Genomic DNA, 25,336 nt, shown 5'->3' with positions numbered 1-25,336 from the left:
TTTAGACTACTGTAACTTTTTACTTCTTTTAACAAATCAGCCTTAAATCGTCTTCAGACGGTGCAGAATGCTGCAGCACGACTCTTAACAGGCTCCAAGAGAAGATCTCATATCACTTCAGTCTTGGCCTCCCTTCACTGGTTTCCTGTAAGTTTTAGGTTTCATTTTAAAATTTTAGTTCTAACCTTTAGGGCCCTGCATGGTCAAGCTCCCCAATATTTGTATATATATTGTTTTATATTTCCATTTCTTGTATTGTAAAGCACTTTGTGGGTTTTTTTTTTATCTGTGAAAAGTGCTATATAAATTCATTTTACTTACTTCTCCAAGTTTGGGTTAATGTTTTGCTTTGCATCAGTTGTCTTGCCTTTTGTTTGAACCTTGTTTATCATCCTTATTAAATGGATCACTTTTTGTTATCTCAAATTATGTTCCATGTTCCATTTTGTCTGCACTTGGGTCCATACGTCCCACAGTCGGCTACTCAGCCACACTGTGACACCACATCTGGGTAGATTCTGCCTGGCAGCTTGCCGTCAGCTTTTATTAGACGCAAAAGAGCATGAAAATCCATTAAAGTGTTGATTTTTCTGCAGATGCTTTGTTGGCAAAAAGTGAGCGACCACGTTTTAGGCAAACAGAAAAATCCACACGAAGCAGAGACGAGTTATTAATTATGAATCCAGCAAATGTTGCACTGTGAGCGAAGTCACTGACCCCGTTGGCATGAACGCACATGTTAAACAGCACTGGTCTTAAATCAGGTCACAGAGTGACACAACTTCACAGCCTGCTTTCATTTCATGAAGTGATTAGAAAGAAAAACAACTGTACAGAAAATATGACAGTTTTTAATGTAGAAATCTATCGTGTCAGTAATCCTCCAGAGGAGACCGTCTACAGAAATGACTTTTCATGTCTCAGGTGAATCTGGCACATGTCTGAAAATGAACTTACAGTCACTCGTGCTAGTTTCAGGTGATCAGTGTTCTGAAAAACACTCTACCTGTCAAGCTGTCCTAGCTGTTACTGCGCATGCGCACAACTCAAAACGCCCATGTTTTCAGTGTTAATAGTACACGTCTATTATTGGATCCTACCTCGATCTCGTACGTGTGAAAAAGGGTTAGTATTACGTTTTACTAACATGTGTTTTGTTTTTTTGTGCAAAAATACTCCAACTTGGAGTCTCAATTGAAGTCGTATTTCTAGTCTCGATTTAGTACTTCTAAACTTCTATAAACTGGCATACGGTGTAAACCATATCCTACCTAAATAAATACAAGCAGGGAGCATGTTTTGACAGCTGATTTGGCCATCAGAACGTCCATCGTACGATGGAGGCATAAACCATGTAAGGTGGTATATTCTGATAAGGTAGCACGGATTGATAGACATGAATATAAATTTCACTACAGTAGGATGTTTTGACAAAGTAGGACGTTTCGTCAGAACACCGGCAATGTGACTAAATATGGTGCCACCATCTTTACACCACAAAGCCCAATCATTTCTGGAAATCCAACTCAAACAACACCGAGCTCAACATTTAGAACAACTTATGAACTATGTAATGAACGGTTTTCATCAACCTCGACAAACTTAACTTCCCAAATTCTACAAGAAGAAGGCTGAAGTTTGAAGTGGCCTCTACAGTGTTTAACTCCTTCATCTATCAGTAAACAGCATTTTCATGAAACTGCAGAGTCCAGAATTTTGTTGTTCAGGTCTAAAAGTGTGAAAAGCAGCAGTGTGAACATAAATAATGTAAATGCACATGAATGTTGTCAAGTGTGAGTCCACAGAGCTGCACACTAAGCTCTGAAGGAATTTAAGATTACAGCTGAGGGACAAGTTTCGGTTGTTTGCTGACCAAACCCAACAATACATTTCTCATCATTAAGCTTAAGATGAAAACACTCAGAATCTCCTCTGTGTCACATGTTTATCCTTTAAGCCTCTGGGTGATGGAAACAAGCAGAGAACGGAGAGAACAGCAGAAACATGCAGTGAAATATCCGTCCATGAACCCAAATGGGAAGTGCTGCTCAGAACATGTACACCTGTGTGACTCAGCTATTGGCTTTTTTTTGTTTTTCTCATGTATTTCAGCGCTGATGATGGGTTGGTGACAGTTACACCCCAAAATTTTGTAGAAGTGCTTTGTGCTGAATGTGAATCATATTAAAATATTTCATGTGACTGTGAATTAGTGAAGAGGGATGGATGGATGGATTGGAGTGCTAGTTAATAAGCACTTAAAAGCATAGAAGACAGTGAATGAGGCATGTTGTATGGCGCGCTTTGAGTACTCCCGGAGTAGAAAAGCACTAAGAATCAGTCCATTTGCCGTGGATGGATGGTACTCTGTGCTTTTTTTCTTAGTGTCTGATTAAAAACTGTGTGCGCTCCACACTCGGTGCAGGTGTTTGTTGTTTCTTCATCGTTTCAGGCTGATCATGTGATGTTATCTGGATCTGTGTCATCGCTGTTGTTTCTGTGGTTGTGTAAGACATCAGCTGTATTAATCCAGCAGCACGCATGAGTGCTCTTTTGTTTTCAGTTTGTTTGTGTCTGCATGTCATGTTTTTTTCCTCTGCAAAGGGAGCAGCAGGTCTGACGGGTCTGATTTTAACAATCATTGTGTCTAAATCCCTGCGCTGGAATCAATGGAAAGTTTAATGTAAAGGTCAAAAAAGCATCACGTGTTGATGGACCGCATCCCTGGTGGTGCAAACCCCACCAAAACAATTCAAGTCAGAAATAATTATCAATGCATCCATTCTTCCTGTTCATCCAGTTCAGGGTCACAGGAGCTGGAGCCTGTTCCGGCTGGGTAAGGGCCCACTGTGGGCCGGTCAGCAGGCAATCACAGTGCTAACCAGTGAGAGTGACAGACATTTGCACTCAAGTCCAGCTGAGAAGGCTGGAGAGAGCCACATGGGCACAGGACAACACGGAAACTCAGCCAGGGTTCGAACCAGGAACCTGCAGCCTGTGAGGCCACAGTGCTGAGCGACCCACCTGACTCAAACTGCATTTATTCCATGTTCTCTGAAGAAATGCTTCATAATTCAACATGAGTCTAAAGTTACCAGATTTTAGTTTTACCCAAACTGTCAGATGCAGAGAGGATCATGAAACCAGCTCATCTGTGGCTCACTTTCACTCACCTGTTCGTCTCAAACATCCACACGCCACGCTGCTCGTGGCCACCAGGGGACCCAAAGAGGAAAGAAAAATACACTTTCTTTATTGTGAGTCTAAATCAGACTCACAATGAGAACTGTTTGAGTTTCGGGTCCCTCCTGTTTGTGTGTTTGCAAAATACTGTGAAGATGTTTGGAGATGTTCGTACACCTGCGGGATAAAACAGGCAAAACACAGAAGCAGAAAAACTCAACGAGCGTTTTAGAAATAAGAAGTCAGAGCTCAGTTACCGGAGCACCTGCCAGAAAACAAGGAAACAAAAGTATTTTAGACATTTAGAAAAAGAATTCATTACAGCTAAAAGTTGTATTTTTGTGTAAGACGCAAATAACAAACTGAAAAGATGTTTTTACTAATCTGAGAAACATATGAACCAGGAACAAAATTCAACAGTGAAACTGATTTTCTGTTCAGGATTAAAGTAAATCAGTGAGATTCGGAGTTTTAATAACAATGATATCAAAATGTTTGAATAAAGAACACGATGTGAGTCAGTGTCAGAGTCACGGACGACACCGGGCTGCGACCCCTCTGTCACTCTTTTTTTTCTTCACAGTGTTCAGTCATTAGTGGATAAAGCCCACAGTGCGTGTTGTTCCACATTTCCACAATTTCCCGTTCATAAAGTGAGAAGTTGGTGTCTTATTATCTTCGCATTTCCGCTGATCTTACTTCAGTTTTACAGCTTAATGAAAGTCGATCCTTTGTGTTCCTGTGCGCACGGACACGCGGGTTTGGGTGTCATGTCAATAAAGCTAAATGGATTTGAAAAGGAGGTGTGGGTGGAGGTGGAGGAGGTGTGGACTTCCCCGCTCCGAGCGCGGAGCCGTCATTCAGCTGCAGGACGCTCTGGAGATCAGTCTCTGCTGTACCTGCTGCTCATGGAGGAGTCCGTCCACGCACTTCACGCACACTCCGAGTACCAGAGTTAGGATCGAACCGCGGACATGAAGCTTCTCTGCGGAGGAGGAGCGGCGCTGCTGCTGCTGCTGCTCGGCCGCTGCTGCTGCACCACTCCCGACAGGAGAGGTAGGAACCGGGGACGTTGCTCCGGGGTGGGTTAAAAAGTTGGTGTGTCCCCGCTGAGGGCACCGCTGCGGCTCAGCCGCTCCGCGGGCGTCGGGATCACACATGTGACCTGGGGTCTCAGAGCTCGTGTAAAAGTACAGAAACTGGAGCAAAGTGGTTTCAGAGTCAGAGTGAGACAGCCTGCAGAAATGATCATTACAGCTGATTCAGGATCAGAAGGTCCGGGGCAGTATTCCACAGAGGAAAACACGCGTGTTCGAACATCAGAGTCACGACTCAGATCTATACGCGGTCTTAAATGTTAAACCTTTAAAGTTACTGTACATGCTGAGGAAGTGACCTTTTCCTCCGTGATATCAAATGAATGTAACATCAGAGTGATTCCGCCGATCGGATCCCTCACAGGAGGAAGTACGAGCCTCTAAATTGGAGTTAACTGGAATTAACAGGTCAGACTGCTCTGCGGGTTCAGACACAGCCGAGGAGGCTCCGCTTCTCCCCAGGAGGTGCTTCCGCCACTCACAGGAGGCCCGCGGGCAGATTACATCTCACAGAGGGGTCGGAGGGATGTGACCCGGGAGAGGGAGGGAGGAGGACGGATACAGAAATGAAAGAAGTGTGAGAGGAATGTTTGCACCGGAATCAAATTAAAAGCAGAGCGAATAAACACAGTTAAAAACAGATGCATGAAGAAGCTCGAACAGACACAAATCAGGTGTGCCTTTAAAGGTGACCGTGTGCGGACAGCAGGTCACTCTGCTATCCACTCAGCTCCGCGGGTGAGCGTGGAGGACTGATCGCAGGTTTAACACACCTGTAATAAACAGTAAAAAGTGAATGTCAGAGGCGGTGTGTCTGAGCCAGAGATGGAGCCATGCGTGGAGAAAGTTTGTGGAAGCTCGCGGCTGAAGACGTTTAAACTCACACACACTGACGCTCATCGCCAATTAAACCTTCATTTCCTCTCGTGTTTGCTTTGCATCTGAGCCAAAGCTCGCGTCTCCCCCACAGAGAACATGCGTCTCCCAAACAGCACAGGGACATCAGAGTGCAGTTCATCTGTAATACTCCTAATAATGAGACACGTGACATGTGAGAGGCTGACGTGTTTTAAATGATAATCAGGCTTTACAGTTGTTTACAGACGCTAGGACACATGTCTCAATACTTAGGTCACGTTTGCAAAACTCCTCACACAGTGAGCACAACAGAAGTCTATGTGGGCTAAACTGAGGACCAGTTATCATTGTTTTGGCACAAAATGCATCCAATGACTACATCTCTCAAATTTCATGAATTATTTTCTCACTCAGACACAACAACTGCCAAAAATCTTTGTACGTACAGGACATTTTGCATGTACTTATATACTGTTTTCAAAACTGTTACAGTTTTTCTCAAATGCTAAAACACATTTCACAAACGTTACCACCAGGTCCCCCAATGTCCAAACACAACACCCTTCTCTAAAGCTACATAAACACAACCACACCTTCCCACTGCAAAACTCAAACTCCCACACCAAGAGAGCAGCTCGAAGCTGTCAAAACTGTAAACACTATACACAGCATTACACACTACAGCAAAACAATTGAAAACACAATGCTCAATTTGTGAGAAGGTTCTTTGTTCCATAACTGCCAATGCATATTTTAGAAGCTATACAGTAACGGATCGTCGTAGATCTCTGCAGAGGATTAGGCATTTAGATTTGTGAGTTTCATATGAGTAGTATAAATCTATAGAAAATCCTGCATGTACGTACACTACTGTAACACAACTCAATGCAAAAACAGAATCTATTGCACACAACAGTAATCTTGAAAACATGAACAGGATGTGAAGTTTTTTTATTTACGTTATTCACACCACACACACACCACAATCACTGTGCGGCATCATGTCGCTGAGCTGTTGCTCGCATCTCGTCCGTAATGATGGTGCGAGGTTGTCTTGCTCTCCCTCCTGGACCTTCTCCTCTCCCATGTTGGCCTCCTCCTCTTCCTCGTTGGTCGCTCCTCTTCCTCCTCTCATTTGAACTCCTCTTCCTCATTGGCCTGCTCCTCTTCTTCCAGGGCCAGCTCTTCTCCCTCCTCTGCATCAAATTCCTCTTCCCCTGACTCTGCCTTCATCCATTGTGTTTGTTTGGAACCTTCAGCATACTGTGCACTCTGAACTTGCTTTTACATGTGGGTACAGCATTAGCAACAAGTGTCTTCAATTTTGAGTCATTGTGTGTAGTGACTGACGCCAGGTGTGTTCCCTGTGTTCAAAGATTGGTGACTGTGGCAAGCATTTTGCATCACATGGGCTTTCATTTGAGAATATGAGCAGAGTTGTTTTGCAACATGTGTTTTAGCAAGGAAAAATGTGTTTAGATTTATGAGTACAGAGGGTTGTGTTTTGTGAATTGTGTCTTCATGTGACATGTGTTTACGGTACTGGAATATGGTGGCTACATTTAGTAAATGTGTTTAGACTACTGGTCATTTGGGTTACAGGATTGGCTTTTGTGTTTTAACATTTGAGAAAAACTGTAAACTCATGGCCAAAACAATAACACAATGCAAAACTTAAAAAGACAGCAAAATCCAACAGCAATATTTTATTGAAACATATTTTAAATCTAAAAATGCAGTTTAACCAGCCACAGCTGATTCTCATTGTAGATGAACATCTGCACAGGTGTTACTCCTTCAATTTTTCAACTCCTTCAATTCTGGCAGCCAGGAGATTCTTTCCCAGGTGTGTTGCCCTGATGACATAAGATGTGATGTGGATGAGAACCTGTGGCCAAATGGAGGAGACCGAGTAGATTAGCATTACTATTGTATGTGTATCAGTGGATGGTGTGTATACAAATTCTTGTATTTTGGGATTACTTAGTGCAAAAAAATAAAAATACATAAACAAATATTAACGAATTCTGCATGATGTCTGATTCATTCCAGTAACATATATTGAAATTATAAACAGAGATGTGTCCTTGTTTTACACAAGAAAACACTGTAATGCTACATGTTGTTAGTGTTTTTTAGGTCATTGTTTTGTGGGTGACAAAGTGTGTTTGTCGGCTGTCAACCTTTGCTAGTGTTCTGGAAGAATGAGTTTATTTGAGACCTGAATGAAGTGTTTTGGTAGTTGTAGTGCATTTTGAATGTGAAATGAACTGCTTTGCCAAGCTGACGGTCAGTTAGGAGGATTGTGTGAAGAGTTTTGCAAAAGTGACCTAAGTATTGAGAAATGTGTCCTAGCGTCTGTAAAAAACTGTAAGTGAAAGGTGGAAAATGTTGCAGCGTGAGGATCTCAGCTCCACAGCTGCATTTGTGTAATGCCTGCGTTTCTGTTTGGATTTGGAGCAGTGATCAGTGCGATTAGTCTGTCTGCATGACTCACAATGCATACAAGCATCAGGCTGAATGAAAGTTTGCAGAAAGGTGGAGCAAAGAAGAAGCCCATGTGACTTTCATTAAGACTGTCAGACAAAGCATTGACTCTGGTGGAGGGCACTCGCTCTGCTCTCTGCTGTGGGTCTAACAGGCTCCTCTGGTCACATTTGGGACTTTCATTCACATATAGCTAATGTTTGCTGCTCATCTGCAAGCTGCTTTGCAGCCCACCTCCACCCAGCTCCTTCTTTTGTTACTGATGCCTGCTCTGCTCTGTGATGGTGTTCTCCTACGCCGAGTCGTAACTGTCGGTGGTCTTTACCGAAATCAGTGATTGCGTCACACGCTCGGCCACAACAATAGGGGCGGAGCTTTAATCAACCATTGTGTGATTATTGTTGTTGTAATTTGAGTGAAACACCCGAGGTTCACAGCAACACAAACACGTTATTCTGCACAGACACAAACGTACACAACAGCAGATCATAAAGAGAACATTACAGTCCATATAGACGTAAACTCCACCACAGTTCCATCCCTGATGCTCTCAGCTCCTTATGTAATGTGCATTCTCCTCGTATTGTAGTACTTTGAGTACATGTTGTAGTTTTCTCCTTCTTTTCTCGCTCATTGATCTCCATCAGAAACCTGCAGGAGCTCGTTTCTCTGACTGATCGGTGATTGATGGCTTCGGCCTGCGTCCATGCTGTGAGGCTTAAACTGTCTCTGCTCCTCCCACATTCTCCATGAGACAGACGTCCCACAGGGAACGATAACCTCATCAGAGAGGAGGACGAGAATGAGTTCACATCCTGGGTGGAGTGGGTCAGTGTGGGGTCTGATTAGATGAGTGTGGGGATGCTCAGAGCAGAGAGCTCCGGGCTCATGGTGGTTTAGTTCTTGTTACTGACCCATAAACACACGAGTCTGTATATCTTGGTTGTGAGAAGTTGTGACGTGTGCAGGACGAGTCCACAGTGTCTCAGTGAGCAGACAAGCTGCTGTGAGGTGTGACGTACGGCAGCAGGTGGTTAGAGAACAGGATGTGACTGAGGTCCTTCAGCATCCTTTGGGCTCTGTGCAGACCTGTAGCACTGAGTGTGTGTGTGAAATAGTGAATGCAGGTTGTACAGCCTGGAAAAGCATTGTGGGTTTACCACATCCCACACCACATGTGCTGTGGGAACTACCGAGGTGATAATGTAACTTAATCGAAGAGAAGAAATCCCCACTCACAGCTCAGAGTGGAAAGAGCACACGAGGCTCAGCATCATAAATAACATGCAAGTTAGATTTTAGAGAAGACACAGCCGATCTTCTTCCTCTTTCTGCTCCTTTCAGAAGTCATCCGCCTCCATCTCCTCCTGCCCCAGCCCTCTTGCCACACCAGCCTCTGCATGTCCTCCTGCACTGCATCCATGAACGTGCTGGACGTTCACTTTTAAACCCAGTTTGGAAAAACATGTCGCGAGGTCTTGGGCACAGATCCCAGAGATAAGGCAGGATGTGATGTCAGTTATTGGTTTATTAACAAGAGGAGGAAACCCTCAGCAGGAAGGGGAGGGGCTTCACATTAGAAATAAATACATTTTAAAAATACGACGTTTCTTTGAACGCATCATAAACTACAGCAGCAGGCAGGATGTAAACAGGAAGGAGCGTTAGAAAAAACTTCATCCAGGATTAAATGCAGCCTGTAAAACCTATCGATCATTGTCATTGATCCCACAGTGCCACAGTTCCCATCAGCCCCGGTGTTTCCTCGGGAAGTTTAACCTGCGCCTCAGAAAGAACAGGAAATGACACGGCTGATAAATGAATGTTGTATTTTTGAGAATTTCTCAGGTTAACCTTTTATTTTGACAGTTTCTGGTTGGATTGCAGGGCATTATGGGAGATTTCAGTGTATGTCAGACCATTCAGGCTGCTCTGCTGAGATTAGAGTTTTATCTGTGTGTGTGTGTGTGTGTGTGTAATAAGTGAAAACAGCTGACTGTGTTCCATCTTTGTTTCAAACACAATTTGATTAGCAGGAGGATTTGAGTGAGTCTGAGTGTATTTGTGTGACTGTCATTGTTGAGAATGGGCTGTTGTTTCACTGCAGAGTGCCTGCAGGCCAAGACTGAGGGTTAAATTCTCTCTTGTCATTAAACCAAAGATGGCGACCAAACAAGTCAACCCAGTCTCATGGCAGTTGGTGAGATAATCACGACCTTGTCTTGTTTTACCAGAAAACAATTTGTATTTTGATTCACGCTCCGCAACATTATTTGGTGTCTCTGAACACAACAGTTCATCAGTGCAGCCTCACATGTGCTCGTTAAACAGCAAAAAGCTGTGTGTGTGTTTCAGAGTTTGTATTCACTTTAAATATAAAAGCAGGTACAAATGTGTCGCTTTGTCATGACGATGTGCTAGTTGGGTTGAGAAAAATGGCTGCCATGTCTTTTTTCCATCTTTGTTTTCCTGGTTGCCATGGTGACGCTCTCTTTACTAGAAACACACCTCAGGAAATTTGTCCTGTGAAATGCAGCGCTGACATATTCATGACCTCAAGCACGAAAAGAAAAGAAAGATTGTATGTGATTATTTCATGGACTGTATCGCCACAAACCAGCGAAGAAGTAATCTGTTACATATTACAAGTTACTTCCCTTAAAAGTAATGGTGTAGATGACTTAATTACTTGCCAGAGAAAGTAACTGGCTGCATTAATTTCATGTTACTGTGTAAATGAGCTGATTGCACTGTCACATAATTACCAGTTAACAAACTAAAGTCTCACACTGACCCAGTCTCTGTCCCAAACACACACACACACACACACACACACACACACACACACACACACACACACACACACACACACACACACACACACACACACCAACGTCCTCTCAGTTTTTAAGTTTGAACACAAAAACAATCAGATTTCTACACTGAGCTGTTCGGAGACTTTAAGCGTGTCTCTCTGATGACACCAGCTGCTCTGATTGGCTGCACTCTCTGCTGATTGTGTGTGCTGGGAGAGAGCAGCTGCTCGCTTTCTGTGTTTCTGATCCAGCTTCAGCTGCAGTAAATCATCAAACACTGATTGTTGTGGCTGCACAGAGCATCTGTGTGTGTGTGTGTGTGGGTGTGTGTGGGTGTGTGGGTGTGTGTGTGTGTGGGTGTGTGTGTGTGTGTGTGAGAGTTCCCATTGAGTTTGACTTTTTGGAAAGACCTTGGCTGTGTGTGTAAGTGAAACTCGACTCCAATAATAAAGAAGACGTTGGAGCCTGGCGGTAACCATGGTAATGCTGTTAACATACCCAGCTGAGCTGCACTGACTAAAAAAAGTACGACAACAATCGGCCCGACTGAAAAACACCCCAAAAACTGAGCCGAGGTCAGCGGTGTAACTCCCAAAGCTCTCCGAGTCCTGCCTCGATTCAAGAGTTTTGATTGGCTGCTGGTTTAGGAGGGGCCGGACACGCTGAGCTTTTCCTCATGAATCAAAGCGAACCACACACTGATGATTGAGCTTTTGTGTGCGTGTGTGAGGACGTCTGATGTGATGGTAGCTGAACGTGCCAGCATCGTGTCAGAGCGGCGATGCTCTCCGCCCGCACATCCTTCTTCTTCTCCTCCAGATCATGGTCACTGGTGTCTATCCCAGCTGGCGTGGGGTAAGAGGCGGGGTACACGTTGGACAGGCTTCCAGCCTATCACAGGGCCACACACAGACACACAACCGTCCACACTCACATCACGTGTTTGGACTGTGGGAGGAAGCCAGAGTATAGACAGGCCTGCGTACTGAGAGGCGATGATGCTAACCACCACACCACCACCCTAATGCTGTGCAGTCAGTTAAATTACTTTAAGTTACTGTAACGACTCCACACTGTCATCACTGAACCCCAACAATCACTGACTCCCTGTGAGCAGCGACAGCAGGAAGAAGCCACCAGCACAACGAGGTGAAGGTGAACTTTAGTACACGTGTCACACTGATGCAGGTGTGTGTGTGTGTGTGTGTGTGTGTGTGTGTGTGTGTGTGTGTGTGTGTGTGTGTGTGTGTGTGTGTGTGTAGATGAACGTGATGATGCTTTGTTTTGGGTTTCTGCGCCTTTGTGGTCGTTTCCACCACATGTAAACACTCAGGTGTTTCCACAGGTGTGTAAACCTGTGTTTAGGTGGTTGAGTGAGTCGCAGCTGTTTTTGGCTTGTGTCAGTTTCACTGAGGTATTCACACAGATATCAGCTGTCACGCTGAAATGTCATTTTCACCAGCGCTGAGTCACCGATGGGACTCGCTCCAGACTGCTGGGAGCTGCAGGTGGGAACGAGAACTTGAATCTAACTGCGTTGGCGAGTTAAGTCCGTGTTGCTGTTGTAATGAATGTGAGACGCTGTGTGTGGTAGGTTTCCCAGCGGCGGCGGCTAACGCCCGTCAAGAGCAGCCTGTGGGATTTTCAGAGCAGGAATGTGAAAAATGTCAATAATGGAGCTGAGAAAGTGCTCGCCGGATTATACAGGCCACTCGTGTACCTGCGTGCCCGCACGCCATCACACAAACCCCACTCGGTGCTTTAGAGGCTTTTCTTACGACCTGCTGTCTCTGTTGGTCGGGCTCTGAAGGTTGGAGCTCACACGCAGCCCTCATCGGGCTTCACACCTGCAGCCTGCAGGTATCTGCATGGAAGATAAACAGTTGATGATTGTCACAAACTGCATGTAATGACACGGCAGCAGGAACGAGCCTCCCCTCAAAGGTCTCTGGACTCCACCTTAGAGACTGGGTGAGGGGCTCAGAGGAGAGCCGCTGCTCTTCTACACTGAGACAGGTACCTGACTCACCTGGAGGCTCCTAGTTGAGATGTATGTCCTCCTGGAAGGAGCTGCAGGGCAGACTCAGGATATTGGGAGAGTTTCAGTGTCTCAGCTCAGAAATGCGTCTTTGTCCCCGTGGCTGGAGGAGGAGGTGACTGAGACGTTGCTGGTTGAGGGTGAGGTGACCACATGGATGCTAACTGGTCTGAAGCATCCCTCAGTGAAATCATTTAGAACGGTTTCCTGACATGCAGTCAGGTCCATGAGGTTTTGTACAGTGACACAGTTTAGGACGTCCCTCAGCATCCGAGTCTGTTTGGAGCCTGTATTGACCCTTTCAGGAAAGTTGGATGGGATTAAATCCAGATCCTTCTTGTGGCTCAGGGAACAACGAGTATAGCGGCAACCTTCGGTCCTTCTTTGCAGAACGTAAAGTTTCTGACTCGCGCTCTTGTTAAGTCGCTTGGATGCCTTCCGGTAGCAAAAAACGAGGCGAAGGAAAAAAGGGGCAAAACATTTATTTTCCATACAAATCGAAAGGTACAAAACAAATGCCTCTGGTGGGAGCTCCGTTTATATTCCCTTTATGTTATAACAAAAATAACATTAAAACGGCGACGGTCAGAAAACTGTTGCTCCACGTCCTGCTTGCTTACTTAACCTTTTTTACCCACACCCCTCCGCATGTGGGCCAAATACACACCCCCTTTACGACATCCACCAACACTTTACAACAACAACAGACTAACAAAGCAGGATTAATTTATGGAGCACAGCCTATTACATTATAACAATAAATAACAATAAAATGATCAAGATCATAATAGAAACTTAAAGATCATGACAAATACTTAAATATGGCATGATGTAACTGAGTAAAATATCGGCCTGGACTTGGCTCCAACAACGAGGGAGCAGGTCTCACCTGTCCAGCTGGTTCTGAGCCTGTGAAAGTGTGAGAGTCTGCACAGCTGTGCAGTGTTTTTATTAAACCCCTTGAGTTAAAGCTGACAGTCAGCACTTCAGTCACATTTTGATTGACTGATTTAAAACCCACTGTGGTGCATTCACTCAAAAAAATCTGTTGTTGGATGAACACAATTTAATCACGGCACCTTTTCCCACAAGATTTAACCGAGTACAAAAACCCATTTTTGACCATGTCAGACCAACACATTTGGCATTTGGTGGTTAAATGTAATCGGATTACGTTGGATCAACGTAGTATGCTTATATTGACTTAAAGTGATTTATTTAAGTATGTAGAGTGAAATCTGTTTTAATTGATTCTGCACAAGTTAAAAACTTCAGGAGAACTCAATGAAATCTTGTTGTTTGAACAACTACTTTGCTAATCAAGGCGATTACTGCTAGTCGTGCTTAATGAACCAATGTGGGGGTTGATGATTTCATAGAGACAAACAACCATTTGCACTCATGGGTAGTTTAGAATTACCAACTAACCGAACTCTAATTACACACTGCAAACTGGCCAGATTGTGGATTTGAACCCAGGCCCTTCTTGCTGTGAGGCACCAGCACTGACCATCACACCACCAAGCTGTCACTCCAGGCTTAAAACTAGGAAAGCTGTGATTTCAAGGCTTGATGCAGACTTCTCTGTACGTTTTTGTCCTTGACAGGTTAAACCACAATAAATAGCGAGAGCATACGCGTGGTGTGGGTGTAGCTGTCTGCCTCTTAAAACTCCAGTGATTTTCCTGCAGTTTGACATCTAATGTGATCTTGTGAATTGCGTGAGTCCAGCAAATAACCGCTCTTACTAGATTGTATCAGGTCATCTCAACAAGAACAAATTAAGTTGCTGAAGTTCATGCAGATGCTACATGATTTAATTACGTTCACCATAGAAATTATTTAGTTCAAAGTTTGAATCTTGTACATGTAACAACCACCCAATTTCTTTTTTTGAGTGTGGATTCAGTTCAGCTTTATTTATGCAGCATAACAACAACAGTCGCCTCAGGGTGCTTTATGTTGTAAGGTGGACCCTACAATAATACAACAGAGGAAACCCCAGCACTCGTATGAGCAAGCGCTTTGGCGACAGTGGGAAGGAAAAACTCCCTTTTAACAGGAAGAAACCTCCGGCAGAACCAGGCTCAGGGAGGGGCGGGGCCATCTGCTGCGACGGGGACGGAAGACAGGACAAAGACATGACATGGAGCTGATGATTGTTGGTGTCGCTGACTGAAAGTAAATGTTTTTCAGTCAAATATCATCAGATTTAACTGATTAATTCTTTGAAACAACTGATGGTCTTTGCAGAGTTCGCTCGCTTAGAGCTTCCTGTCAGGCTGCAGGGCCGCACAGCCTGCGCCTATCAGAGGCTTTTTAGGTGAAACTCTCAGGTTACTCTGTGCCAACCCAAGAGAGAGGTTATCTGTGTGGCTGGGAGCAGCGTACCAAAGGTCGGAGCACATGCTGCCTGTCAGAGAGGCAAAACTCGTTGGGCCCTTCTGGAATTTTCCTGAAACAGAGTCAGAGTGAAGCAGCTTCCATCTCGCAGACAAGCACAGTCTCGCTCTGACCTGCGAACACTGCTGCAGGCAGGACACACACCCTCACAGACACACACACGCACACACACACCCTGCAGATCTAACGATTAGTTTCTGATGTTGGTGTGTTCACGAGGTTCCACTGGTGGACAGGATTGTGTGTCTGTGCATGCAGCTGGTGCGCACACACACGTGAACAGAGGAAGAAAAGATTTGGAGGCAACAAATGAAGCAAGTCGTGCAGAAAGCTTTGACCTGCAGCCCGCGGTTCCCGGGTCTGCCTCCAGAGCTGCACACAACACAATTGCAACACTTACTTAATCCAGTTTGCACAAACTGCTGTTACACACATTCTATATGTGCTTTTGTCATGACATCATCACAGTGAGACAGCGATGGACCGGTTTGACGGATCACACTTAATGTTTCTGAAGTCACAAGTTCAGAGCCTGGAAATGATTTTATGAGGAAACAGAAAGAAGATTTTCTCAGCTGAGCTCAGACCTGCTGAGGCTGCGTTTAGCAGGACGGCCCCTCTCAGCTGGCTGAGACATTCCTGAAGACAGTGTGTGTGTGTGTGTGTGTGTGTGTGTGTGTGTGTGTGTGTGTGTGTTCCTGTTGTGGCATTTTGCAGGACAACATTATGTTTGTCTCTCTTCTCTGAGTTTCAGTCTTGTTTCCCGTAAACATGACAGGATGAAGTCTGATATGAACAAACATCTGTGCCACACACACACACACACACACACACACACACACACACACACACACACGCACACACACACACACACACACACACACACACACACACACACACACACACACACACACACACACACACACACACACACACGCACACACACACACACACGCACACACACACACGCGCACACACACACACACACACACACACACACACACACACACACACACACACACACACACTGATTGCAGGTGGTGATTGGGTAAATTGGGCGTCTCCACCCTGCAGTTGAGGTGTGAAGTTTGGATCTCGGTGCTGATACGAACACTTTTGCACTCTTCAGCAGACAGACTGGTAACGCCTCACCGCGCAGTTTTAAACATCACGCCGTCTTTACTTCCACTTGGACCTTTTTAAAAGGACGAGGCCACGTCACAGTTTGAATGCAAACATAAGAGTCATAAAAACAAGCAAAGGCATCACGGTGACGGCCCTCGGTGCTCGCCGGGCTGGACCCGTGCAGCTCTCGATCGATGTTCACGTGTTTCTGTGGTGGGTTTTTAAAAAGATCGATGAAAGCACTTAACAGCAGTTTAAGCTCAGACGAGGCCCGGCAGAGCGATGGGAAGCTGTCATTGATTTCTGCTGCAGGGAAGGTGACCATTGATTTCCATCTCATTCTCTTTGTTTCACCGTGAGCTTTTATTGGTTTGAGCTCTTTATTGTTGGGAGTGAATAATGATTTCCATCCTGGCAGCGCAGCCCGCTTCTGCTTAAATAAACTGTCGGATAAAAACAGAAACGTCTGTCAATCCAAAACCATCAGAACTGATGAAACAGGACGGGCTCGGGTTTCATCGTTCACTCTGAGCTTTAGGAACAGACGCTGCTGTTCAGATATCCACATGGAGCTCGTGCGCTCGTCGCTGGGTGAGGCTGGATCACTGTGAGGTGGATGATTGGTGTTAACTGCGAGTGAAACGGCTGTTTGTGTGCTGCAGGCTGCTTCCTGTGCTCAGCTCTGTAGGATCACTGAAGCAGTTCAGTGGATCAGGAGAGCGACAGTCAAACGACTTATTGTAAGCAAATATGAAAAAACAGTGATGTGAAGCAGCTGTGACGCATGTTTCTAATATTTCTCCATCACAGAAACCTGAACATGCTTCAGTGACACCACCGTGAGTAACACAGCAAACATGCGACGAGTTTGGGAGTTTGAAGACGTGAAGGAACGATTTACTGAGAACAACAATGACAGGATCGCATCCACGAACATATCTGTAGAATTCTACATCTCTTTATTTATCTGTGTGCGTGTGTGTGTGTGTGCGTGTGCGTGTGCGTGTGTGCGCGCGTGCGTGTCTGTGTCTGCGTGTGCGTGTGTTCGTTCGTCCTGATCACAAACCCAGCTCGTCTCTCGGGTGTTTTGTGAATTCGGCTGAACTCTGTTTTCGTCTCTTTGTCTGTGTTTGTGTCTGAGAGGGAAACTGAAGGTCACAGCGAGGATGGCTCTCCATCTTCGGCTCCTCTCTTTTCCTCTCTGCTGGTCTTTGATCTTTTATGAAGACAGATTTCTGTCCTCAGTGAAGAAGCTGCCGCCTCACAGCGAGGACGCCGACCGCTCTGACTTTATTTTACGCCGAGCGTTGTCTTTCCTGCTGGAGGGCTCAGCTGCTTCAATGAGCTGCATAAATAAAGATGCCAAGAAAAGAAAGCAGGAGAAGAGTTAGCAGAGAAGAATGGCGGGGTTCCTAGAATCAGCAGAAAACACTCACAGTTCATTGGAGGAGCGATGGACGTGAGAACAACATGAGACACATCGCTGATCCTCCCGCTGAAGCTCCACATAAACTTCATCACCGTGTTTGGATTCGTTTCACCTGAAACATTAGCAGCGAGCTCGGCTGTGAACAAAGCTCTGGCACCGAGCTCAGTGAACGGGATCGCCTTCAACGGTTCAGCGTTGTCAGATTTATAGCAACGGCTGTGTCGCCGTGTTTGTGTAGCTGAAAGTACGACACACAGCTCTGCAGGCCGATGCTGCTCAGACTGCAGGAGAACGCTGGCAGGCGGAGGTGGACCGACAGGTCTTTTCACTCTTCATTGTCTGCTGTTAATTATGACCGCTGATAACCTTCAGCAGGAAGCATTCTTATTCAGTTTAAGCCAAACCCTCAGTTGTTTGTGTTCCTTACACCATAAGCTATCAGATTATCAGATTAAGTGTATGCTCGTCACAGACTTGTTGACTTAGTTTGGGTTCAGATTTGTAACGAGTGTTCTGGCAGCTGATTGGTCGATTCAGACCGTCAACAAGAGGACAAACGGTCTCAGTGCTGAGTGACTGACCCTGATTGTGCTGAATGCTGAAGGTGGTTAGAGACGAGTCAGCAGCACTTCACTCATTACAGCTAATTCAATACTGACACACACACACGCTCGTTTTTATATCTTAATGAGGACATCTCATTGACATAATGCTGTCCCTGGCCTCCTACACTAACCCTGAGCCCTGACCTAACCCAACGGTAACCCCGACACTAAAACCACATCGTGAGACTCAAACATGCCTTCAAACCCGTGTGGACGACATCTTGTCCCCATAAGTATAGTAGCATTGCACTCTTCTGTCCTCACAAAGGTGTCTAAACATGTACACACACACACACACACACACACACACTGATACGTCTCAGTGACCTCATTTCATTCCTCTGACAGAAAGTCCTGAAAAACCTTGAATGTTGCAATGAGACGGGAAAAAGCACTGCTGTGTGCGTGCGTGTGTGTGTGTGTGTGTGCGTGTGTGTGTGTGTGTGCGCGCGCGTGCGTGTGCGTGTGTGTGTGTGTGTGTGTGTGTGTGTGTGTGTGTGCGTGTGCGTGCGTGCGTGTGCGTGTGCGTGTGCGTTATCTGACTCTCCATCTTTTGTGAAACGAATAAATTCTTTGCTCGTCTCTGAGCTGTGATTGGCTGCTGCTGTGATTGTGATCTGAAAGCAGAGTGGCGGCTGACGGCAGGCAGGTGACCCACCTGTGTGCAGGTACACGGTGCTAATGAGGGCTGTGCAGATTCTCGCTGTGCAGTTATTGTCGGCAAATTCTTCCAATATCTATAGAAACATGAATAAAACAGTCATATCGGTGAAATGCGGTTTGTTGTCTCAGAGTACGGAGTAAACAGTCACGACTGGTTAAACAACATGAACCTGCCTGAGGTCTGAACTATGAAGCCTGAGTTTATCCGGCTAACTTCAGGCTTAATCCTGAGTTTTCGGTTTTGTAAAGGTTGTAACTTCTGACTGGGATAAATCACCATGGTAACCTGTTCCAGGTTAGAGATCAGCAGCTATGACATCTCGCCTACATACCAATCAATTCTTCAGCAACAGCGTCACCGTTCCTGGAACCTCAGAGCTCAGTGACAGACAGAAATGCAGCAACTTTATTCCTGCTTGTGTTTTTCCTGCTGGCTGACAGCAGTTTAAAACAATCCTGTTGTTCTACAAGCACGAGTATCTTAAACCACAGCAGCTAATTTATTCCAACCTGCTGAACTCGTGTTAAATTTGAATGTGGCTTAAACCTGTGTTTGGATTCAGCTTTCATTCTTTCCTCTCAGGCCCTTGAAATAAAAGACTAAAACTGTTTACACACATTTAAGCATTCATTTAAAAAAGTGCTCAATCAGAGTCTCTCCTGTTGTAATGACAGAGCTGTGATATGAGTCACGGCTTCAAATATGATCAGTTTTATTAAAGCCTTAATTTTTTTCCAGTTTTATTCACCTCGTCACTTAAAACGTTACCTTCTTCATATTTCTTTAATATTATGGTTTAATCTTCCTTTGTAACATCAGTCGCACCGCTGAGTGTTCAGATGCCGTGAGCGTGAAGATTAAAGCCTGGATGGACGTCATGTGATCGCCTATCCTGCTCACAGCGAGCTGGGTTTGTAGTAAAGACATGGACATCTGGCTGCAGATGTGCGTAGGAAAACCAGGGGGCAGTGTCAGTAACCTGCAGCACGCAGACAAAACAGCCGTCTAACGACGTTCTGATAGGACACCCTGAGACGTGTGACCCGCCCGGCGGAGCTGGAGGTGGCTGGTGTCAGACGGTGGTTATTAACGTTCTCTGTTAACCCGGGCTCCGAGCGTGCTCACATAAGAAAGGGTATTTCCAGTGCTGGCTGACTGTTCTGCACAAAATGAGTCAGAGATGTTATCAGATGAAGATGATAAAATGATGATTCAAATCTATAAAGAGCTTAAAAAGCAGTAACATTTAGAAAATATACAGTAACAGAGTCTTTAATCTGGTGACCAATCACAGAGGAGGAAACGTGTTTATTGTGTTTCCAGCAGCAGATCACAGTCAAATCATCAAATGAACGTTCAGGCAGCTTCAGTAAAGCGGCAGTCATAAAATCATCACTACTCCGAACACTGAAGTAAAACATGACCGGACCAGGTGAGGTGTTCGGCACCTGTTACCATGGTGATTTAGCAGGTAAAGGGAGAAAACTGTGGCTTGAAGCTCGACACGGCTTGCGGAGACATTCACGTCGCCGCTGACTCTGATGATGAGAACAGGCTGATAAACTCGCCTTATCTGAAATGACTCGCTCTAGCAAACCCGACCTTCCCCAACACAACCAGGCTTTTAACCACTTCCTGTCCGCTCAAACACTCTGGGAAGGTGTGACAGCGGGCGGCACTGAGCAGGCCTCGCTGCCTTTCTTTACGTCCGCGTGTTGGACTCGATCAGTGTTTGTTTCTGTTCGATGAAGAAAAGGGAAACGTGAAAGCAGGATTCTGCGATTTGCTGGCTGACGTGCGACTGAGCGTGCGTCCTGTCCATGCACACATCTGTGTTTGCCAACCTTGAAGTAAAGGTCAAACTCCCACTGATCACAAACCTGCAGCACAAAAGCAACAACATATTTTTTTCTGCGGTGTTTTCATCTGACTGTCAAAACACTTGTGCACTATTATATTCTCCACATGCTTCAGTGATATAAATCAATCGTTTAACTGACTACGCAATCATTTTTTTACGTTTCCTTTACAGACGAGAAACTTCAGCTCAGCTTTATTGATGAGAATCAGAGGTAGTTATGCAGTATGTGTGAGAAATGTAGAAATAGAGCTCCATTAAAAATGTTTCCTTTCATTATCTTCGTCATTTCATATTATAATCATTAGCCTTGTAAACTGTTAGCCTGCCACATATTGTGCTGTATTGTACATTTATTTGTAAAGATTGTTTTCAGTATATTTAATAGTACAGGTAAGCCTGCTGTACCTGAACAATCTGCATATTGTTCGTATCACATCAGTGGATTACTGATCATGAGGCTGAGATATTGTGTTGTTTTTTTTAAAAAAAGGCTTCATATTTAAGTCAACACCATTGTTTCTATTGTGCAGCTATTTAAAAGCTTCAGTTTTTGGAAAAAACTATAAAAATGTTTCATAAATTAATGTCTGAATTACTTAAAATCCCCAAAATATGATCTATAAATCATGTTTTAAGGTTTTTTATGTCTAAAGCATCTGTGAGGCAGTCCCAGTACGAGCTGTTACACCGTGAATCAAATAAAAATGGAACCATTGTGATTTTCTAGTCACATAGAAGTTTCATATCTGTGGTGCTAGGCTAACAGTTTCCTGCTGTTCCCAGTCTTTGCGCTAATCTAGCATGAAGAAACAAGAGGTAGACGACGTGCTGACAGAGAGAAATGTGGCACCCTGACCCTGACAGAACAGTTTGTCTAATCACAGCACACAGACACACACAGGCACACACAGGCACACACAGACACACACAGACACACACAGGCACACACAGACACACACAGGCACACACAGACACACACAGACACACACAGACACACACACACAGACACACACAGACACACAGTGCTGCTGCTTTACAGGATCAGGGGATTTAGAAACTTTCCCTCTCAGAGTAACGCTCCGTCTCTCCTCCTGCCGGCGCTGTGCTGAGTCAGCACGGAGGCAGAGGAGGAAGACGAGAGGATAAAGAGGATTTAACTGATCCAGTTTCTTCATGTCTGACTCTGATTCACGCGTGATTTATCTGAGTTGCGAGAAGGCGGCGCGACGATCGCTGACGTGCACGAACCACGGGGCGACGTGCAGCCTCCGCAGGTCTGCTTCAGCACGCACACATCGATCAATCCGCCGCTGAAAGTAACGCACTATTTGCTCCTGTGTGTCATGGCCGCAGAGATTTACCTCCTCACCTCAACGGGAAAACGTTCGAGCTCAGCTAGCGAGATTTTTGACGTTTTCAATTCCTGTGTGAAAAAATTTGAGGAAAAATATGATCTGGAAAAATCTGCTTAACCGACACAGTTGGCTCTACACATTCAGTTCAATATTATTTACCATTAATTTATTGTGAGCTAAGGACCCAACAACAACCTGCTGCAGGCTGTGGAGCCTCCGGCCTGCAGCCTGAGGCAGGAGGATCACCCTCCACAGCTCCGGTCCACCTCTCTGACTCATGGGCTGCTGCCTGGGAAAGATGTGGGCTGGAAAAAAACAAGTTCCCGCCAAACTTAGGCAGCTGTTAGCACACCTGAGCAGCCTGCCCAGGTAACGTGTGTGAGTGGGAGCTGTGCACAGCTGGACAGTTTAATCCACCTAAATCTAAATCCTTATATTTGAGCTCTGACCTGTGATGAACTCTGGATGTCCCCACAGTGGATTCTGAGGGTCCTGAGGCCTGTGGGCGGAGCTTTAGAGGACCAGGCGTGTTTCAGCGTGTCCAGCTGATTATTCAGGAATCTGTGGAGTTTGGAGGCTGAGCAAACGCTTTGGGCTCGTGGTTGAGTTTGTTCACAGGAGCTTCCTCCTGAGTGGAGAACCCAGAGCGACTGAGACTTAGATTAGCTGTTGAGGTGGATTCAATTCAGTTTCCATCCATCATGAAGTCAGCTGATCTTCAGAAACATGAAGATGCCTGCAGAGTTTTGGTGTTAAACACACTGACAGGAGCTGAGTGCACAGCTGCTACTGGGAAACTGTGTGTTCTGAGCACTCTGTGGCTTTCCAAGAAAAATGCGCGCACACACACACACACACACACACACACACACACACACACACACACACACACACACACACACACACACACACACACATATGTACACAGAGGAGGGACTTTAACATGCAGTGTACCGTGCAGCAGTCGAGGATGACGTCCAAAAATCTGACAGCTCAGACCAGTTTCTGTACAAACAGTTCTGTGGGTGTGTGTGTGTACAGATGCATGCCATCACTATGAGATGTCATATTTTAATACCTTAACGTTCTTTATCACTTATCACGAGCTCCACATAACCTCGGCGCTGCAGCAGCGACCGCGACACGCCGCTGTCCTGGATGTTACGTTTTCCTTCACATTCACTTTATTTACACTTTTAGAAGAAATCTTTGGCTTTTGCTTCTGACAGCTGTCCTTAAACCTGCGTGCACATCAAAGACTTCATGCTCCAGTAGGTCAGCGCTCCGGTGACAGCTGCATGTCTGCACATGCATGGGAGCCCTGCAAACAGTCAGTTTAGCTGCGTTTGTCATTTTGCCAAAATATGAGCAGTTAAATTTCCAACAAACACGCCTGCAGTTCAGATAACTTCCCGACTCTATGACTATATTACACTTCCTGTTTACATCCTCTAAAGGTGCCAAATTATCAGAAGGTTTGTCTGAAGATGGACTCACAGAGACACAGGAGATGACCTCAGTGTCGGTTTCCTCTATCAAGATGAGACTTCCGAGCTTCCTCTAAAGTTAACAAAAATGTGTTTGAATCCAAAGAAATCCAAACATTCATGTTGTCTTGTTGTCGTGAATGTCATCGCGCTTTAACTGGAATGAAAACATGAAAGGAAGGAAGGGAGGCGCGAGAAAGGATGAGTTTAGTGATAAAACTGTGAAAACAGAGAAGAAATTGAGGAAAGGAGGGAAAAAAGGGAATGTTGGGAACACAGAAAAGGATGGAGTGCTGGAGGAGAGATGGGGATTAATGAGTGGGAGAGGACAGATGAGGATGAGGACATTGGGGGGGTGAGTGGGAGGAGACAACACAAGGAAAGATCGGAAGAAAGAAAAGTGGGAAAAAATTAAAATAAAAAAAGAAGAATAACCCACATAGCAGACAGGTCTGGGCTGGGTCTGGTGTCAAGCTGGCACTGCTGGCTGACTTCTGGCGTGTTAGGTGGTATTTCATCCAGATGTGGGCCAGGCCTGGCAAGATGGCACTGTCTATGTGATGGCATGCCATATCTGACCCGATTGTGGTTTGGTGTATGTGGTCCAGGCTCATAGAAACCAGGTCTGGCCCGGATCTGGCATCAAGCTGGCACTTCTGACTGACTGGTGTCATGGCAGGGTGTATGTCAGCCAGATGTGCGCCAGGTCTGGCAATGAGGCACTATTTATGTTCCTATTTTCCTATTTTAGTCAGAAGACCCAAATGCCATGTTGCAATACTATACTGCTATGGTAGCTAAGGTTTCAAATGCAGGTTTGACAGGTTTGTGAGTTCACACTTTATCCAAACCTAGTGAGGGTTTACTCAGGTTCACCACTCGGTGGCTGTAGCTCAGGAGGAAGAGCAGGTCACCTACTGATCTGAAGGTTAGGGGTTTGATCCCTGATTCCTTCAGTCAGCATGTCAGGAATATGAATGTAGTTAGAAAGCACTCAGTTTAGAGAAAGTGTCTGATTGGGTGAATGTGGCATGTTGTATAGAGCACTTTGAGTAATCTGGGAGAGTAGAGAAGTGCTATATAAGAATCAGTCCATTCACTCTCTGAACAGAGTTTCATCATGTTACTTTTGCACTATTATGTTCCAGTACATGTTGTTATTACATGGCTTGATTAAGGTACACATTAGGCTGACATCTGGGCCAGCACAGGTCCAGCAGTGAGTCTGCAGCTGGCCTTGTGCTGGCCCATGTGTGGGCCACCTCTGGCAAACCAGATCTGGGCCACCAAAGGGCCGTCATTCTTTGCAGTGTGTGGGCCATGTGTAAGCACATTGTGTGGGCCATACCCATTTTGCTATGTAGGGAAGAGTATAAATAGGAATAGAAGGAAAGGACTGAGGAAATGGTTGAGGAAGGAAGGAAGGATGAAAGAAAAAGTGGAAAAGAAGGATACAAAGAAAGAAAGAAGGAGTGAAGAAAGAAAGGAGAGATGGATAAATTGATAAATGAAGGAAAGAAGATAGGATAGAAGGAAACAGGCATTAGCTAACTTTATTGCATCACATGTACAGTAACAGCACATGTCTGAACTTTTCTGCGCGGCCCTGACCAATGGGTCGCTTTCCTTCAGATGAAGAGCAGCTGTGTTATCTTTGTGATGTCACAGTGGGCGAACAGCCAATCGGTGTGCAGCCAGACATGTTCAGAGGTCCTCGGTTCGCTGTTTGCTTAAAGTCTGAGGAGAGTGGAGGCAACAGGTGGAGGTGAGACAGGTCACAGCTGCTCTGCACCGTGTTCCTGTACCTGTTACTGGAGTGAAAGACCAGCAGGAGCTTAGTGCTCTGAACTGCAGTGTTTAGATCAGGTGTGAGGAAAACCTGCAGGACAGGTGAGAAAGGCCCGAGGCCGTCACCATACTAGATGTTT

The 25,336-nt window shown here is 45.3% G+C and overlaps 1 protein-coding gene across 1 annotated transcript in view; it reads left to right on the top strand.

The window, feature by feature from the left end:
• Positions 1 to 4,071: 4,071 nt before the first annotated feature.
• LOC146567796 (melanoma receptor tyrosine-protein kinase-like) overlaps positions 4,072 to 25,336 on the top strand; it is a 41,320-nt gene continuing 20,055 nt past the window's right edge. Inside the window, exon 1 of the mRNA XM_085285678.1 lies at positions 4,072 to 4,239. Within this exon, the coding sequence (XP_085141804.1) occupies positions 4,158 to 4,239 (82 nt within the window). The 5' untranslated portion in view covers positions 4,072 to 4,157. The remainder of the gene's footprint in view (positions 4,240 to 25,336) is intronic.

Source organism: Mchenga conophoros, linkage group LG9, assembly GCF_057382185.1.
Source record: "Mchenga conophoros isolate Kocher_MC1m ecotype Shallow Benthic linkage group LG9, M_conophoros_male_GT1.1, whole genome shotgun sequence".
Taxonomy (NCBI): Eukaryota; Metazoa; Chordata; class Actinopteri; order Cichliformes; family Cichlidae; genus Mchenga; species Mchenga conophoros.
This window is presented reverse-complemented; position numbering and strand designations above follow the sequence as displayed.